We start from the raw sequence: 20,284 nt of genomic DNA, 5'->3' as shown, positions 1-20,284 counted from the left end.
GCCGTAACTGTGCGTTTAATGCTCTCCAAGGCTGTCATTTTTACATTTGCTATATTCTGTCGCTTCGCACACCGCATCATCATAAAAAAATTAAAGCTTTTTGTTTTACACTTTTAAATCATTTTCTATTTTCAATAAATGGAACCACTGACTGCTGCGCAATACTGAGTATCTCCCGTTTATTGCCTATTGAAATAATAATTTCAGGCATTTTACTTTTATGTAATATTTGAAAAATATTTAGTGCATTTAATTAATTTTTCTTACACCGTGTGCATTCATTCATGTATTCATTATTGATTAAATAAAGAAATTTCCATGTAAATCATCAAAATGCCTTATTTATATTGTCAATTCCTTAAATATGAAAAAACTAATTAATGAATAAACAAGCAAATAAACAATCAAACAAATAAATGTATGCTATAATGCTTTGCCAAAATTTGTCCCATTTCTTTCTTCCTTGATTCTGAGGTCATTTTCTTCTTCATTTTAGCATTATTTTATTATGATTGCATTACATTGGCTTTAAAAAACAAATAGCAGCTGTGTTATAGAAATTAGATTTTGCATCAATATTGTTTACCTTAAAAACAATTAGTAAGAATTTTAAAGACGTTAAGGGTTTATTAAGATTTTTCTGTAATATTTCCACAATGATTAATTATGAATGCTTTGCTTTTCCATGCTTTGATTGCAAATGCGTCATTGACTTTTGATTAAAGGTCATATCCTTAAAGCATTTGCCAGCTCTCCATTTCCAACATATTTGGTCGAACGTGATTTTTGGCGTCTGATCGTAAAGCCACCTCTCCTTATCCTGAAAAAAGAAAGAAGAAAAATAAACAGCTCGTGTTGACGCTAGCTGGATGACCTCACGTTCTTCAGCGTGGAGCCGTCGCCGAGCTCATGGCATGATATCTCAATCTTAAGGCTGGCATTGTTTGAGGTCTCAGAGCGCCACTGTCATGTACAGAGCATCGGTTCTGCCCAGTGCGCCCAATGCATAAATCAGACATCATTTTCAGACAAATCACACTATAATGTGCAATACGATGTAACATCCTGAGGATACAAGAAGGATTTTGTGCGGGGTTACTGAAGATCGCAGAGGTCAGGATGATTCTCCCCCTTAGGTCTCGCATATCACTGTCTTCTAGCCTCCATATTTGCATGTAGACAGCAGTGCTCGCCACTGGCTCCGCTTTCTGTTACACACGCATGTTAAGACAGGTTCCAGAGGGACCCTAAGCTTCTCCACCCGGTCTGGTGACAGCGAGCATCTGACCAGCTAAATCAACCTTGACGTGCCAGCCAGAAACACAAGACTGGACCAGTGCCTATAAGTGACCTGATATGATGTAGGCCGCTGTGACATCTGTCTTTGCCGTGCCCAGAAAATCCCTGCCTACCGTGAGAGGCATTTTAACACGTATTTTAGCATTTTCCTCCACTGTTCGTCTTGTGTAATCTTACGCGGTTCGCCAGCATGACCGCCTCGGCACTTCCGACTACATCAAAATGCAGTAATTAGTTAAATAAAAGATTTTGAAGATGAATAAATAAATAAAAGGTTGCACAATAGCAACAGCAATATCAACAATCTCAGCCAATGTACGGTTAGAAAAAAATTAAAATGAATAAAAAAAAACTAAATTTTCATTCATTTTAGATTCAATTAATACATTTCTTTAAAAAATAAAATAAATTTATTTGCTTGAAAGAAATTATTTAAATAGCATTTAAACTCTTACAAAAGGACATTTTTCAGTAATGCCACAGATTTTTAAAAACTTTTTTTTCAGTATAAATATCCTTTTGTACATCGAAAATGTTCCATAATTATGCCAATATATGGCAATATAATATATGGTATATGTCAATAAATAACATTTAATTTTTTTAAGTGAACTAGGTACAGTTTTAAATAAACAAAAAATAAAGTTGTAAATAAACCAAAGAATATTAGTATGTTTTATAAGAAAATAGTGCAGGTTTGTCACAAGTATACAAGTATATGCTGCACTAATTTTTTTGTAAAAAAAAAAAAAAAAGAAAATATATAATAAATACTAATAAATACTACTATTTTTTTACTACTATATGTAGCACTTTTACCTTGAGGCTGTGCATGGCTTACTTTTAGCCTCCTTACCCAGGTATCTGCAGAAGTGATTAGGCAATAATGCCCCGTTTATGGGCTTATGCCCCGAGCCACTCGTGCATCTGCTTAAGATCCACTGATCATATTAGCACGCAAAGTCCACACTCCCTCTTTACAATCCACCCTTAAGCCGTGCTCCCATGTACACACCACAGCAAACGGATAGTTTCCTGTTCAAGCTGGAGAAATGAAATTCATTTTGTAGATTTAAGCCATTTAGGTTTTCACATTTACGAGCAAAGAGCCACTTCATCAATCGGATTTTTGTTTTATTTTTGTTATTTTATTCTTACTTGTTTTTTTTTCGTTCATTTGCTGTTTTTGCATACAATTATATTTGGTAAGATATTACCGTATCCACGGTTTTAAGCACATTTTCAAATGGTCATTTTAGCTGGTGTGGATTACAGGTTCCTTTCTGATTCCCATCTCCCCCTGGCCTGAACTTTATGAGTTTATAAGAGGCTCAGCGGCACTAAGATGGCATTACTGTAGGCCGCCTGGACATGTGTCACACATGAGGTCAATCTGCGCAGGGCAAACAGAAGGGTAGCTAGCCACCCAAAACAACTGATTAAACACTTGCTCAGCCTCTTCTATTTTATTTTATTTTATTTTATTTCACAGCTATTGCAGATTTCATTCCCTGGAAATAATACTACTCCTAATTCTTGACTGAATGCAGTTGTCATGCATCTTTGTGACATTTTCTATTAGGAGTGTTTAGGACCTCGGGTTTTCACATACTGACACTCCAGGAAGTTTCGGGTTCAGTCAGAGGTCAGAACGATGGCTGTTTGTATAAACATATACTGTATTTTTTCTATTCCCTGAGAGACTTAAGACTACACCTACTCCTAAGACACCTAGGTATACAGTAGAGATTACGCAGATCAACAGCAGATTACTCAACTAAGTAAAACAAAGTTAAAACAACCTGACAAGGGGACTCGATTAAAAAAAACTTGATATTGTTTAATATGTTGCAGTCTATTTTTGTGATCGTGTGTGCCTATAAAAAACAAAAACAAAAAAACACAATACCTAGGTAATATTTTAGCACTTATTTGAAATTGACAATTTTAAGTATTATGTTATATTTAGTGCTGTCAAAAATTAATCATGATTAATCACATCCAAAAGAAACATTTTTATTTAGATAAAATGTGTGCATTTATTATTTATATATAAACATTATTAACCTGTCTGTATATATATATATATATATATATATATATATATATATATATATATATATATATATATATATATATATATATATATATATATATTAATATAATTTATATTATAAATAAATATGTAAAAAAATGTTTTTCTGAAAGATATACAGTACATACATGTGTGTGTATTATACATTTTTAAAAAAATATACGCAGCACACATACATATGCAAACAAAAACGTTTATTTTGGATGCAATTAATTGCGAATAATCGCTTGACAATGCAAATTATATTATATGAGCCTATATTTATATAGCCTACGTTCATTTAATGTAGTAAAAGATGTCTCTTTTGTTAACATTATGCATAATAGCTTGAAATATTAATGAGTAATGTAACAAATGAAATCACAAAGATGGCCATTTTGGAGGAAGTCACACACATCTCTCTAGCGTTTGCTGTTCCAGCATGCATCCTCACTATCCTTATCATTGATAAAATAATAATAATAATAACACAATCGTTACTCCGTCTACGCAAATGCCACACAAGCAGGCGATGCACTCTCTAAATTCATAAGTCTGAGCACATTAAGAGTTACACACGGCAGAAAAAGAGCCAAGCAAGCACATATATAATGTGGAAACAGGTAGAGAGCGTAGTCAAGCGGTGCGTGTTTGTGCGTGTGTGCAGGAGCAAGAGAGCTTGTGTGGGGGCAGAAAGAGAGACAGTTTTGCTCACCGAGGCGGAAATGAAAGTTCACTTGTCCTCTCGGTCTGACAAGCTGACACCCGTGAGATGCTCTCGACGCTCCCTGCGCACGGACATGGAGAGCAGGCATCATGAAAGTTGCATGGGTGCCATTGGCCCTCTTCATTATTCAACAGCTTCATATCCACACACGGCACCTCGGTGACAGCACTTTCTCCTCAGTATTAAACATGCACAGATCACTGCACCAGAAGAGCTGAGACTATCACAGATTCCAGTGATTCTGAGAAAAGGGACATCCCATATCTGATTTATTTGAACGATTATATTGACATTCCATAACAAGACACCGGTTTCATTTGTATGTAATCTGTAAAGCCGCGTTAATGCAGCGTGAGGAAGCTGTTATGTGGCGGTCCAAAAACGTCCCACGACTTATTTGTAGCAGGGAAGTCCTAAAATAGATGACTTGAATCTTACCAGCTGAGACTCTTAAATCCTGACCTATACTTGGAATTTGGGCTGTTCTGTTTATAGAGGCTGCGCCATTCTACCATTTTCTGTTTAATATATAATTCATGCCGTTCACTTACAATATAGCAAACACTGGTAAATAATTCTGTAGCGAATATGCCATTACGAACTATTTCTGTTCTGCCATTCAAAAGCTTGCTTAATACAAAAGGTTAGCAAAACAAGCTAAAAATGGCGTCGAATGTTTCAGATCAATTTTTTATAAACAATAAAACAATACATGGGTGCTGTGCAGAAAATATGCATTGTAAAAAAACGAATTTAATATTGTCCCTGAGAATCCATGTTGGCCTCTGAGCTTGTTAAATTACAATTAAATGTTTTTAAAATGCTTTAAAAAAACATTATCTTTAAGCTAATAAGCTCGCTTAATATTAAACAAAAAAAATCGAACTAATTTTTGCAGGACATTTAGTCTGTACTGTGCATAAAATGTAAATATCCATTTAAAAATCTAAATAAATCAAAGTACTTTCCTTTCTTGCTATGCTCTATTAATACCCCTTTCTATATTTAAATTGTGGTGATATTTGTGGTCGAGCACAACAAATTGTTTCCAAACGTATTATTTATAGCACCTATCATGGTTCTAGGAATCCCCGTGGGCTGGTTATAACCCTAATCTGGTCTGCTTGCAGCATTTAATAGATGTCACTTATTTAGTTGCCAGATCGGGCCGTCTTTAGAACATGCACCTTAGGAGTTTAAAATAAAGCATGATCCACTTTGGTGAACACCTTTCAGACACTCGGGACTCTCGAGGCTCCAATTGGATGAGCAGGCTGCGTGCGGACACTGAGCTGTCTGCGTGGGTGTGAATAGCGGTCTGTAAAGGTCCGGCGCTCACGGTCAAGCGCGTGTGTCATTAATCTTGAGGCCAGCTTTGTGTAGCTCGAGTGTATTAGACTTTTACAACTACCACATCAATTAAGGGCTTGATCCGTGAGCAGCGAGGTTGGATTCGCTAAGGGGTGTGAAGAAGGAAAATTAGTTTGCCGAGCGGGTCGATTTTCTGCGTGATTGCGGCAGGTCGAGGTGCCCTGGACAGTGCGCTGTACTGAAGAACTGACTTTTTAGTTGAAATTCATAAATTCTAAAAACAAAATGTAAATGCAAAAGATGTCAGAGCAGTGGTACTGCTCTTGCTCTTGCGGTTGGCTCCAGGCTCAGAGGTTTGAGTCAGACCTGATCTCATGCCCTCGCTGTCACCCTTACTTTGTTATCTTCACTCTAGTGTCCCAAATATAATGGTGAAAGTTATACACACACACACAAACATACATATATATATACACATATAGTAATTCATGAACTTGTGTTTTGTTTATTGTTGATGTACATAACACTGAACAATAACAGCTTGCAAAAAATAATATTAATAATAATAAAAAATAAACGTAAGAAATGCTCTACTCCTAATATGCAATATCAGCAAAATAAGACAAAGCCGTGGCATCTTCGCTTTTAAAGGTTCAACGTTTCATTTTTACAGTGATCTGTAACGTTCATGTATCTAAGGCAACAAAAACAGGCAGACACGGGTGAAGCAGGTCACGCAGTAGCCTTGCACATCAAAACAACTTCGGTGAATCGACTAACACACGTGCGGGTTTTTGTGCGATAATACAAAAATGAATAGAGAGCAGTAAATGTAAGCAAAGAAAAGAACGGATTGTGATACCAGAAGAGTTTCACAGAGCCACGGAAAACCGTAAGTCAGCCTTACGCAAAAGAACGTCCTAACTGGTCCCGACTAATCCGATCATCGCTTCTCCAGAACCTCTAGAAGGGGAACAGCAAAATCTCTCTTGCACAGAAAGATAGCTTGACCCTCCGGGCCAAACAAGTCATATTTACAACTGCGCCTTCTGAGCCGATTTACATTTGTTCCCAATAAGCCGATTAGCCAGAGGAAGCTTTGCGCTCTCTTGTGTCTTGTATCATAACGTTAAACATGGTTTAGTCATCATGCACAGACTGCTGGGAACTCCCGTCTTCCTCGCCCACCCTCCGGGCTCCTCCTAATAAGGCCCGCTACTCAACAGACTGAAAGTGCGCTCGCTCTCACCTTGGGCTGTTTGTTTGTGTGTGTGCGCGCGCGGACGGAAAAGGTTACACACAACAGCGTGTTCATGTGAAAAGATTTATGCACGATGCCAAAGCTTACAGTAATTTTAGCAGTAGCATTTAAACCGAGACAACACGGGCACCTCCCTACATATTTATGAACGAGGAATGTTTAAAACAGTTATGTTCTAGCATGCTGACCAGCCTATAGGTTGCATCCTTCAGTACTTCTGCAAAGAAATTAGATGCAAACAACAACAAACAAAAAAAAGTTAGATGCGAACTAAAAAGTTACTGGAGTAGCTACGTTGTACTATTTCAGGCGTCAACATTTCACGTTTTGGATAATTCAGATGTGCTGCTTAATTCCGAAATTTATTCGTAATTTCTAAATTCAAGTTCGATTCTGAGCTGAAAGCTGGCGCCGTTTATCGGTAATCAACTCCGTCAAATCACAACCAATCTTAACATCGCGTGGGCGGGCTCTCTGTGAATTCAGTTCTCCATCGACGAAATTGATTGGTTAAGCGCGCCAAGCGTCACACATAGAGCATTAACGCTATTCAAGACATAGGCCATCCAGCGACCGATAGAGTCTTTTCTACCGGAATACACTTGTTTGTGTAGCTTGCACAGTGTTTGCAGTTCGAAGTTCAAGTCGTTTGCTTTATTTTCAATACGAGGTATTTAAATGATCACTTCTGTTGGGCTTTTATTAACTCGTGCATTGTAGCCTGCAACTTAAATTAAACGATTTTATTATCGCGTTCACCGTTAGGTCAGGGTGCCAAAATAAAACAATAATAATAATAAAATAGTCTAAAATATTTAACCAAATATTAATTTAGTCTGGGGCGCCTTAATTGTTATTTAATAAAAAATAAAAAGTATTTTTTAAAATATATTTATGCTATAAATAAATTATTTTCTTTTTAAATAACAATTAAGATGTCCCAGACTAAATTAATGTTTATTTAAATATTGTAATACTATATAAATAATACAAACATTTACTAATTTAAAAAATCTGTCATTTCAAAATATTTATTAAACCACGTGACATTTTGCAACCTTGTTCTGTCATAAAAAAGACAAAAGTGTTTGATATTTTCGATTAGGCTTTTTTTTCTTTCTTTTTTTTACATTGCTGATTTCTTCATTTTGATTACATTTGTATTTGTAAATAACATTTTACTGCATGCATTTGTAGAAAACAAAAACACTTAAGTACCGGGCATGACCATGAATTCTCTCTGTGTGATGTGTTTTTGTCTGATTATAAATATGCATCTGCTGTGCCATGGATATTAGATGGTCTCTGTTACTGTACATCCGTAGATTATGATTTATAAAAAGACAGAAGTCGGCTCTTCTAATGCTGCATGGCACCATCCAGAGCAGCAGATTTATCCACTGCATTATCCTCAACCGTCGAAATGATCCTGGGATCCCTGTCACTCTAAATGCCCATTTACAGCTTAACCATTGCATATTTAGACCACCAGAGGGTTTGTTAATATGACTGCTGGCATGATACCTTAATTACAATATAATCCAGCCAGAGCAATTGCTCTCTGGCCTCTGAGATTGTAGCCATGCTTTCCGAAAATTCGATGGCGCTGTGATAAAATTAGGCCTGTGTTCGCTTAATCTGCTCCCTTATGGACATTTCAAAAATCACAATCTAATGGTCACTGATCCGACATGTTTGATGAACGATAATCCTTAGTTTGGCTAAACAAAGCCAGACGTGTACTCTGGGCCATTTGAACAACAAAAGCATGATACTGTGACACTGGCTGGAGGCGTGTGAAGGCAGGATGGTTTATATGAACGAGTGACAAGCATGTTTAGGACGGATTTAGAAAGAGGGAAGCAGAGGTAGAGATAACAGAGAGAGAGAGAGAGAGAGAGAGAGAGAGAGAGAGAGAAATGAGAGCAGCCTGCTCTCATACAGTCCACACATCCAGAGGAATCTGGGGCATCTAATGGCCCCTCACCCACTATTCCTGCTCTCTCTCTCTCTCTCTCTCTCCTTCTCTCTCTCCTGTTTTTTTTTTTTTTTTTTTGCTGTGGGGCATGCTGTGACCCCACACCGTGGGAATCTGTGGTCCACAGCCGATGACTTCAACTGTGTCGCAAGAAAAAGGTTGAAAAGATAGAACAAGAGTCTTTTTTTTATTAAACCTTTGTGGTTCAAAAGAAGAGAAAAAAAATCCAAATGGAAAACGTGGCATGATAAAGACAACGATCAATTGTAAAATTACATTTTTTTTCCTCCAATCGTTATCGTGGCCGTGAAAACAATTTGCTAGTAATCGTAAGCATCATAAATTAAAGTGAAAACACGTTCAGAGGATGTGTTACTGAAAGCCAAGAGAAGAGCGTTTTTGAAAGATTACGTTTTTGCTGCTTGTGTTTCGTCTCTATGCAAAACACATCATCACGATAATAAAACAGGCCGTTAACGAAATGTGCAGTAGCATTGAAGTAGACTATTAATTTATGCCTATATAAATGCGTGGCATTTTCCCCGGTGATTGAATGATAACAGAAACGCGAAATGCAAAAGAAATTTAAACCGCTTAAAAAGCGGTTTCAACTACGGATTTGGCTGCAAAAAAATATCTAAAACCATCAAAATAATTAAAAAACTTATTGATCATCATCCTCATCAATCCAAATGATCGACTGAGCTGATCCTCAGCTAGGCCTCGGCGTCGCTTTCCTCCTTCCGCGGGGCGACACAAAAGCAATTGTTCGACTATTTCAGACTTACAAGGCAGAATATAAAATATGAAACGGCCTGTAAATGTTTGAAGGCTTAAACATGTCGAGCCACTAAAACAGCGTTTTTTCCTGTTCCGTGTGCTCGTACGGCCCGCAGTGTGGAGCACGGCCCTATCTAACAGCGAGCATGCCTCTGATCAAGTCTTCAGTGTTTCCCGGACAAATGTAGGTTAAACGAACGGGCTTCTCTGTTTTAAAAGTTTTTAGGCTAGTAGTTTCATCGCATTTCGCCCTTGCGTGTTATTAATGGCTTTTATGTGAAGCGGCCTATTTTTAAAATGATTATTAATAGTATTATTATGCGACTTGCCGTTAACGGTGTACAGGTTAGACCGTGTCCGAGGCTCTAGATCTGGGTTCTGAAAAGCGGGGGTCGGTCTCCGCGACACGACTGCGGTTGCACGGAAATGAGCATCTTTCTGCACGCAGACGGTGCTTCTATAACCGGAGCTACGGGCAGCTCATACATCATGCAGAAAGGGCCCGAAGGGTTTTCTTCAAATGAACTGTGCGGGTCTGTGAAATAATATCAGGGGCTTTCCGTCAGAATGAACTTTTCCACTGTAGCCAGCCGTGAAATAATCTGACCCGACACTTCAAACCATCTGCGCTATCCATCCGTCTTCTCATTTATTGCGAGCTGTGGCTGATACTATACCGCAATTTTTATATGATATGGCGTGTCCGCAAAGCGCACGGCTGACGGGTTTGTGCGTCGGTACCCCTCTCGAATCCGAACGAGCGCAAAATATTTAAGTGGCGCGAAATCGATTAAAAAACGCAGGACCAACATATGTGATTTAAAATATTTTTTATGCGTGATTATTTTTGAAATGGCCGATTAAAACTGTTTGTGTAAGCTGTTAACAGAGTCTTTAGGCTGCTGGTAACCGAAGATCAGCAGACTCGTGTCCACGTGCAGCTGGAAGGCGGGATGGTCCGTCCGGTTAAGACTCGTTTCATCCTAAACAGCGCGATATTAAATCTGACAGGCCAGTGACTGTTACGCTGAGCCGTCAGATGTCTACTGAACGCGTAACCGGACGACTCTTTCTTAATTTGTTTCCTTTTTGTGTCAGCGGCCGTTATTCTTCTCAAGCGAGGCTCCGGGGCCGGCGGCCGACGACTTCACCGACGGATGGTCTTATTTAATGTCATCTGTCATCTCCATCCGAACCGTTCGCGCGTCGCAATACGCTTCGGACGCGTCCGCGCTCGCGTGTAAAAAAACGATAAAAAAAAAAAACAAAAACAAAAACGATCGCGTCCTCTCTCGTGTCGAGGCTATAAAAAAAGCCCACGGCTTACATGTAACGTTTCGCGAACTGCGCTTTCGGATTCTCGGAAAGCAGTTTAAGCGTCGCTAAAAATGTGCGCAAATCGCGCGATCGAGCGTAATTAACTGGCGGGGATTCGGTAGAAGCGGAGGTCGCCGATGTTTACTTTCTGAAAGGCGCTGTCGAGGTCTGGGAGGTGCTGAAATCTACTCGAGCTCGGTTGCGCGTGATTGGCACGCTTGACAGTGATTGACAGGCGTCGGTGGAAACTACGCAACGCAATCTGCCAAGTCCAATAGAAAAACAGAAGCGGGCGGCACGTCTTTTTCCCTCCTCAAAAAACATCTTCATTCTCGTGCTGTAATCTCGCGCCCTCGAACTCTCGGTGTCTCCAGAGCGACGTCTCTTATTTCTCGGCTTCCTCTACGTTCATCGGCTGACTCTGGGATTGCCTTTTTGTCTGGATTCGACCGGGGGAGACAGAGAAAAGCACGCTTAAAGCGCGAAGCTGCGCTTGAGGTAGCGAGGACTCCGAGGGGGGAAACAGAAGCCTTCATGTTTCAGTTGCCAATCTTGAATTTCAGTCCCCAGCAGGTAGCGGGGGTATGCGAGACTCTGGAAGAGAGCGGAGACATCGAGCGTCTCGGCCGGTTCCTGTGGTCGCTGCCCGTCGCGCCCGCCGCCTGCGAGGTGCTCAACAGAAATGAGTCCGTGCTGCGGGCTCGGGCTATCGTAGCCTTCCACACCGGGAATTTCCGCGAGCTTTACCACATTCTGGAGAACCACAAGTTCACCAAAGAGTCGCACTCCAAGCTGCAGGCGCTTTGGCTGGAGTCACACTACCAGGAGGCGGAGAAGCTCCGAGGACGCCCGCTGGGGCCGGTGGACAAATACCGGGTACGGAAGAAGTTCCCTCTGCCTAAAACAATTTGGGATGGAGAACAAAAGACGCACTGCTTTAAAGAAAGGACCCGGCATTTGCTTCGAGAATGGTACCTCCAGGACCCTTATCCGAACCCGAGTAAAAAGAGAGAGCTTGCACAGGCTACGGGACTCACTCCCACTCAAGTGGGGAATTGGTTTAAAAATCGAAGACAAAGGGACAGAGCCGCGGCCGCTAAAAACAGGTGTGTTTTCCCGATTTCACCGGGATTACAGAGAGCAGATATTTCAGATTTTAGCTAAAACGGGCAGCCTGCAGACTAACGTGAGATATATCGATAAAATGCAAATGAATGTCTACAAATGTAATAAAGGGAAGGCTATGCTAAAGCATGAGATACTGTCCAAATCTGGTTAACAAATAAACGGACGGTATCCTGTTTAAATGGAAAAAAATACAACCTATATATATATATATATATATATATATATATATATATATATATATATATATATATATATATATATATATATATATATATATATATATATATATCGAATAATCTACACACGAGACCAGGTTATTATGCTATTTGTAACTAGAATGAACGCGGTTTTATGTAACGATTAAAGCCGACATTTGCTAGACATCGCTTTAAAATTTAATGTTCACTGAAATAAATAATAATAATAATAAAAACAGCGCAAAAGGGACCGTCACGCGTACTAAATACTTCACTTTCAACCAAAAATCAATGGCTAGCTGTCGTGTGTTTATGATGGCTTGGGCCTAGTCCTCAGCACCGAGTAAAAGTCCTTTTCGATATGCCAAATAACAATCGACCGTGACTAAACCCGCTACACGGATTCAATTATGTCCTTTTTTTCATTTTAGCCCGATTACTAATCTTGATTGGTTTCGGCAGATTAGCTGGGAACTGAAGACATCCTACTGTAATGTCACTAGGCTTTTTGTTATGCAAGGCGTTTTTGCTTGAGAGAGGCGAAACGGGACGGTACAATAAAAGCAATAATTATAGACTAATAACAATAATAATAATTTGCCTCTGTCAAAATGTTGCAGTTGTGTTTTAAGTTTAAATGTAAAATTCTTATAACGCGTTAAAACTGGGTTATATTATAATACTGCTAAGTGATGTTTCAAAATAATTCTATTTTTGTGTACAATTCTGTAATGCTATTATCAAAATGTGTTCAGACTGATAAACTAAGAATAAATGTTTCTACGTCGCCGTTCGTTTTATGAAACAAAGCCCGGATGACGGACGCAGGCTACGCGCGCACCGGCTCCGCAGATGCTCTCCCGTGTCGTGTTCTTCCGGGGCATTCCGGTACTGGGCGAAACCCGGAGCATCATTTCACACATAACGTTTACACTAGGCTGTTTCCGTTCGTAGCACGTGCATTCACCGCGCGTTTTTCGCTCGCGCGGCTCGGTTTATTATTTCGAAACCCTCCACCTAAACCGCATCCTTTCTCTTTTTTAAAGGTTACAACAGCAGGTGCTGTCTAACGGCTCGGTTCGGTCCCTAACCGGAGAGGACGGCGCTGTAGACCGACTGGGGAACGCGTCGAGCCCCGAAGCGAGCCTGTCGAGCAAAGCCGCCGCGTCGGCGATCTCCATCACTTCTAGTGACAGCGAATGTGACATCTAACATCGCACCACGAACCGGCCCGCGGGCCATACGGGAAGACTATGAGAAAATTAACACGTACGAAGGAAATCGAGACAGACAATCAGCAAGATAAACAAGCACATTAGTGCCTGCCTTAACGTATCAGAGGCCGTGTTTTTATTTAATTTCGTTTCGTTTTTTTTATTTGCAGGCTGTTACGCCAGCCCGGAATCGTGGGATTCGTGGAATGCTTTATCTTTCAAATGTATTTATCTTTTTTTTTTTTTTTTTTTTTTTTTTTTTTTGAGAGAGCAAAGTGGGGGCAAACGCGCATGTGGGGGGATACTATCTGTGTTAAAACTACTTTTGTAACCGACGGCCTCAAGCAAATAGGTGCCCCCGCGGAAACGATATTCACACTTCTTTCTTTTTTTTTTTTTTTTTTTTGGTTGATTTTGAAAAGGACTTCATGGTGAAACGTTTTACCTCCCAGGTTTTCTAAGGTGTTTACGCATTAAATTGTTGCTCTTATAGAATCTGATTTTCATTCGCTTGGTCATTTCGCGTCTGGTCCTTCTCGGTGTTAAACAATCGACTTTTAGAGCGCGCGCGCCCATAGTGAAGATATTAGTGAATTAATTAAGGCTAATAAAACTTTGATGCTCAAAGTAACCGTGCAGACTTATTCTCGTCAATTACCAATATTGGGTCGTGTTTATTTTCGAAAGCTATTTTGAAGATTATCTATAATTTATCATCACTGCCGGGCTGTTATTATTGCTTATTATATAGCCTGTGTTGCATTTTTCGCCTCTTATTTTAGACTGCCCGGACATCCTATTTTTTGTTAGCCTTAATAACATTGGCACATGTGAACGCATCGCGTCCGCCTTCGCTCTTCCTTTAGCCAGACAGAACCACTTGAACTTGCGCCTCTGTATTCCTGGTATAAATGGTGGAGGTTCGCGCGCAGCCGGTGATCGGTATATGTAGGCTATAGCGGTGTGTTTAACCTGATAGCTTACTGCGTGTCCAGACGCGTTAACCGCCCCGTGTGATTGGCTTCGCCCGTCCAGTAATGCTTTCTGACAAGAGAAGGTCAACGAGAGGGCGAAGCGCCTTGGTTTCGAAACGAGCAAGATAGACAGTAAACACATCCCAAACTTTGGAAAAACGCATAAGCCGATGCTATAAGTTATTGAATCATTCATGCTGCGGAATTGTTATCGTTTACGGCATTTCAAATGAATTCAAATTCAAATTAAAAATGACCTCAAATTAATTTAAATATCTAAATTATATTTCACGGTTAGCACCATGAATAGCCTATGGCTAATCCTGCGCTTTTTGCCGTTGTTCATCCTGTAGCTTTTATTTTTCGTTTGGCGTCGCGGTTAAATTCTTTTAACGTCGCTTTTGTTGCTTGAAGGAAAAAAAAAAGCAACTGTACGTTTAAAGTCTGTTAATGATGCTTGGGTAACAAATCGTTATTGAAGGGAAAAGAGGCATGGATGTGGCGAGGGAGAGGAGAGCGCGCAAGGGGACAAAAGCGGAAAGATTAGGTGAAAAGAGTGTTTCTGACAGTCAATAAGGTTGTCAAACTCTTCAGCGCTAATCAGCGGTAATGACCGCTTCTCAAACCCAGCTGGAACAATAGTGAGCTCTTCAAAGCTTTGTCGGGGTTAAGGGGGCGCTTTCTCCCCAACGCGCTCCAAGAACACCGTTTCAGCGCGTATTTATCACAATAGAAAATGCAAGCTACTGTAAATAACTTGTGTGTTAAATTGCATTGCGGCACTCTTCACGTCATTCGCAGATATCGCCCTTTACTGCATTTTTTACATTTTTTAACACAAATATTTGGCAGAGCTGTCTCGAATTAGATTCTCGTCCTCTGTATATCACTATTAAAGCTGAGCAGGGACTGAAGCTGCGCGGCTTTCTGTGAACGTGACCCAAAATATGTCGTGCTCGGAGCCGGAGCGCGCGCATTTGCTGGCCTACGCTAAAATAGCGTTTGGAACGGCAGAAGTGTCTTTGGTAACAGTGTTATCGCTCTCTCCGTACGGGTTCTGTCTTATCCCGTCTTGAATTATTTTTTTTGCAAGTCTCCACGCGATGGGCAGCCAATACTGAAATGCCTTGCTGAGCCAGGGTGATGTGACGCGTTAAAGCAAGCGTCCCTGTGGCCCCATGCATGCAAACACGCAATTTTAACCTGATGGTTCACATAAGATTGATTATAGCCTACAAGAAAAAAAAGGGAAAAAAATGTGTAATAAATACATAAAATGTTCCTTTTGTTTCACAGGTTTAATTCAAATAATAATTAGTTTTATTTGTTTCCGCAGGCTATTTTTTTGGATCCTGTTTTAAAACTGTAACTATAAGTCAAACTTCGAGCAATTAATTTTTTTTTACTGTAATGCTGGTAATTGCTTTAAAGCCCAACAGACAACATAACGATGGTTTTCACGGGGTGCACCGTTAAGATGGCTCACGGTTAAAATCTCACCCGCTCTTTCCATTTCGTCCAAAAATGCACCAAAAAATTTGCACAGAACGAATGAGCTTGAACGCTCTCTTTATTGTTTTTTTGAGGAGTGCATCCGAACACAATACAGATAACAGGTAATGAACAATACAGCATTGCAATGGCACGCATTTTCTGTGTTTGCATTACAGAGTTTAGACTGTCACGTTTGTTTTGTCTTTAAAAAAGCAGGATCTTTTAGGTAATATCATAGATCCCAGGTTAGACGCATTAGCCTTTTTTTTTTTGAAAAGGACAATGTGATTTGTGAGGGAATGCAGGGCGAACCAGAAGACAGTGGAGGGAGACGCATTGTTTGACTCCGTTAGAGCTGAGCGCCCTCTGCTGCTGAGAGACCTTCATCGATCTGCTCACACCAACCACCACCAACCTCAGAAAAGAAAGCAGAACCACTACAAACAGGTTTTTGATCATTTGGTTGGAGTTAAACACATCAACTAAACAATAATGCAACGAATAAATAAATATTATCCGAGTTAGGCTGCATTCCGAGGCTTCAAGGTTAGTAAACAAACTTCATGCATTTACAGAGTCTGTACAGAGACCAAGAAGGGCGACCGAAGACCCAGCTTAATCTTAAATCTTAAGCACACACACTGAAACACTTTAAAGTCTCGTCGCTTTGTTGACTGCAGCGTGGTTTAAACGATATCTTCGGCTCTGGAGTGACCAAACATTGTGATGTCCTTGTTTTCCCAAGTGTCCGGAATTAGGTGGATTACTGGATTTTTTAAACAAATTAGAAATTTTAGTATGCTTATTAATTTCAGTGTTGTCGTTTGTAATTGGCAGAGGACCTCCCAGAACTGCCGTTGGTCAGCTTTACCGGAAGTAAAAGCGCGAGTCGCAGCATCCTTTACAAACTGGTTTATGCGCTTTATAATGATGTATTTTCATTTGTCAGTTTATTTAAACGCAACGTTCATTGTTTATTGTTTTTTGTGCGATACGCCCCCTGTTGGTGGACCTCCTCCTCACATTTAATTTTCCTCTTGGCCATAGGTGGCGCTAAATCGCAATAAACATCACCTTTATTTATATTCGATTTTTTTCCCCCGCAACAATTGTTAAACGTATTTATTTGTTTATCCATACAGATGTTTATCGAGATTTGTGTGGTAAAAATTTTATTTGGAAATTATAAAAATGGCATGTCAATTTATATAATATATATATATATATATATATATATATATATATATATATATATATATATATATATATATATATATATATATTACGTTTCTAATTAAACATTTTACATTATTAGCAATTTCGAAATTATAACAAAAAATAGGCTACATATATGAATAGTATGGATTCAGATGTGCTTTAGGTAGAACATCTTTATATTTAGAATTAATTCAGATAATAATTTCTGTTTCTGTTAATTCAGATAATAATTTGGATCCTGTTTTAAACATCGCAACTTTTCGAGCAATTTATTTTTCATTGTAATACTGGTAATTGCTTTAAAGCACAACAGACAACATTACGATGGTTTTCACGGGGTGCACCGTTAAGATGGCTCACAGTTAAAATTTCACCCACTCTTTGCAATGATTTGTCAGAATATGCCCTGCGTTTTCGTCAAAAAAATGCACCACTGTGTTATATATATCCATATTTAAATAGCATCTTGTAATACTAAAAAATAATCTTTACGTTATTTGCAGTTTCATGTTACAACTAAAATAGCAATTTATTTCATTGATGCTCTGTTGGCCTTGTCCCCTCAGTAGCCTGCATCTCTATTCTGTCGTTAAGTAATGCAAGAAGAAAGACACTGCCTAAAGAATTAACGCGCTAAATGCAGTTTTAATACATTATTGTTGGGACTAAAAAGACTGTGCAGTTCCGCATGGCAGATGTTTGTATCGATCATCCTTCTACTGCAGTGCACTGTTTTCCTTTAACTTCAACCTAGGCTGTTTGTGATGCTGTTTTGTTGTCGCTTTGCTTTAATCTCCTTCCCTCACGATTTCAGCACCATGGCCAGTGCTCGCGCGATCCTCATATGCTTTTTTTCCCCCCTACACTTCTCTTACAATCATGTTCGTTCGTCTAAAGGCCCGTTCACGCAAAAGGTAACTACATCCGTAAGGATCGAAATCTTTCTGAACGTAAAAGAAAAACACAGAGGGACGAGATGGTCCGAATCACTTTCAAAGCGATGTTTTTGACAACCAATGGGAATCTGTCCTGCTTTAAAGGTCCCGCGCATTTAAAGTGACAGGCCACCTAACTTCAGAATGTGCGCAGGACGCTATTGCTTCGTGAGGTAGAAGACGATCATGTAGATAAATGTTGTTTTGTTGTAGTGTGGTCTGAAGTAGAGGGATCTGTGCATTTAGAAAGCTACTCTCTCCATTATTCATCTACACAACTTCAATTACGCGTTAAAGCTACGTTTACGAAGTAGGCCTATATGCTCTTAATCAAACAAACAAAACATTATGTCTAGTTTCTTGCGATATATTTTTGGAAACAATTTTATTTTTAATCAGATTCTTGTGCTGTTTGATTCATGATTTCAAGCGAAACTCCGATATCACGTGACTTTTTCTTAAAAAACAAAAAACTTTGAATATTACCTGAAACTTTGTTTTGCCAGCTCTTCTTGTGTCTATTTGCCTCTTCTGAAAGACTTGCGCATTGTATTCCTCAGCCTTTGGATAAAAGCTGTAAATGTATATGTATAAATGCATTTATCTTTTCCCACATTATGCGGACTGTCATACAAACTCTGTCCACTAGAGAGCGGCAAATATAGCAAAATGCGGCACATTGACAATTTCTTCTCTATGTGCTGGATCTTTCCTACGTTTTTTCACTTTCACTAATTGATAAAGAGCTCAGTCGGAAGACTTTATATAAACTACGTGTCTCGGGCCTCACTTTGGTCAGGCGCCTCAACCTAACGCCTCGCTTTCTTTGCTAACTTCTTGAATTGTGAAATATAACAAAACCTTAGCTCTGTCTTTGTAATACCCTGCATTGACCTAAAGATGGAGATCTGCTAATGATTTGTCTGACTGTTTTACTTCTGAGAAAAAAGGTGGACCCTGTAGGGGAAGCTCGCGTTCACTGCGTTACATTTCCTCAGTCTGTATGATATCCAGGGTATTTGTCAAATACGGTGCATTTTTATAATAAGACGTTTTTTTAACATACTGACTATAACGACCGGCCAAGTCACCTAATCACACAGTAAGGCAGATGTGAGAATGACAAATGCCTGAATGGTACTGAACAAAATAACAAGTGACAGATGAAAAACACACAATGGCTGATTGTCACTGAAATAAGTCAGATGCACAGAACCCGATAATCCCCTTTAAACTTCGTGCATGTTGAAATCTTTTAATTAAAAGATGTAAAATGACTCTTCCCGTTTTGCATAGAGATTTACATCAAGCATGCAGCCCAGATGGCATGTGACTGGGGTTGTTAGTATGGCAGCACATGAATATTGTGGACGTGAACGTTCTTGGAAACAAAATCGATTCTAAGAAATTAGAAATAAGCATGCTTTATTGTCTTGTTTTATACATCACTTTATTATTTTAAAATAATATACCTATATCTGATAAAGGTTTTTCAACCATGCTCAGGGTATTTTTTTTTTCCTTCGAGGCAAAATGTATAGATTCCTAACATAATGAGTGGCACCGGTTAATAAGCGCACTTGTCTGAGGAGGGATGCTGACTTGAAATGCTACAGTAGAGGTTTTATAAATAACTCGGGTCTCCGGTTTCTGCAGCTGTCACCATAGTTAATTCCTGCTCCTTGTATCTCTCCGAGGACGGTCTGTGAACCCTAACAAGTCCTGCTGCACCAGATAGCTTGTATATTTATTCAAGATCAGCAAACATCCTGTTATAAAGAAAAGGGCCACCGAAAAAAGCAGTCCGAGCGTTAAGACCATTTGTTGTGGGTTTTGACTTATATTTGGTCTTTGAATATATTCAAAGATCATTATCAGTGGAATCTATTCTTTGAATAGAGCGCTTCTATATCATCCTGCTTTCAAATTATGAATATATTCAAAGGAGATTCAAATTACGGTTCATCGTAAAAAAAGACCTGACGCTTAGCTTTTCTTCGCGGTCTCTGTAAAGAGCGGCGCTCGGCTGCTTTTCGTTTGCGTTTCGTCCCGTGGCCTTAATTTGAAGCTTATCCTGCAACGTGAAACAGATCCCGGTTAAGGTGTGTTAAACCCTCGTGCAACCCAGTAATTCTGTTCGAGGAGCAGCGGATGCAGGCTGAGCCGCTGAATCTCTGTCCTCTTCATTATTATCCCCCGTCCCACACGATGAACCTTTAGATGAGAGCGGGTGCTAATGAGGCTAAAGCAGGCCTCTTCCATGGGGATCTGAGTGGAGTACAGTCACCGGGGCAATAAGGCTTTGTCTCATTCTTTTGACGTTGCAGCGAAATAGCTGTAATTAAGTCAGTTCCTAGACGTTAAAGGACATAGGAGG

The 20,284-nt window shown here is 39.6% G+C and overlaps 1 protein-coding gene across 1 annotated transcript; it reads left to right on the top strand.

The window, feature by feature from the left end:
• The first annotated feature begins 10,931 nt into the window (after window positions 1–10,931).
• six6b (SIX homeobox 6b) lies at window positions 10,932–13,486 on the top strand. The gene is made up of 2 exons (XM_043237667.1): window positions 10,932–11,853; window positions 13,119–13,486. Exons 1-2 carry the CDS (start codon window positions 11,282–11,284, stop codon window positions 13,282–13,284), a joined length of 738 nt encoding a protein of 245 aa, XP_043093602.1. The 5' UTR covers window positions 10,932–11,281; the 3' UTR covers window positions 13,285–13,486.
• The last annotated feature ends 6,798 nt before the right edge of the window (window positions 13,487–20,284 follow it).

Source organism: Puntigrus tetrazona, chromosome 4 (genome assembly GCF_018831695.1).
Source record: "Puntigrus tetrazona isolate hp1 chromosome 4, ASM1883169v1, whole genome shotgun sequence".
Taxonomy (NCBI): Eukaryota; Metazoa; Chordata; class Actinopteri; order Cypriniformes; family Cyprinidae; genus Puntigrus; species Puntigrus tetrazona.
Note: the sequence above shows the minus strand (reverse complement) of the source record. Positions and strands in the feature narration are given on the sequence as shown.

Coding starts and splice junctions, on each gene's coding strand:
- six6b (XM_043237667.1), top strand. CDS start 11,282: ATGTTTCAGTTGCCAATCTTGAATTTCAGTCCCCAGCAGGTAGCGGGG. Junction 11,854..13,118: donor GCCGCGGCCGCTAAAAACAG/GTGTGTTTTCCC, acceptor TCTTTTTTAAAG/GTTACAACAGCAGGTGCTGT.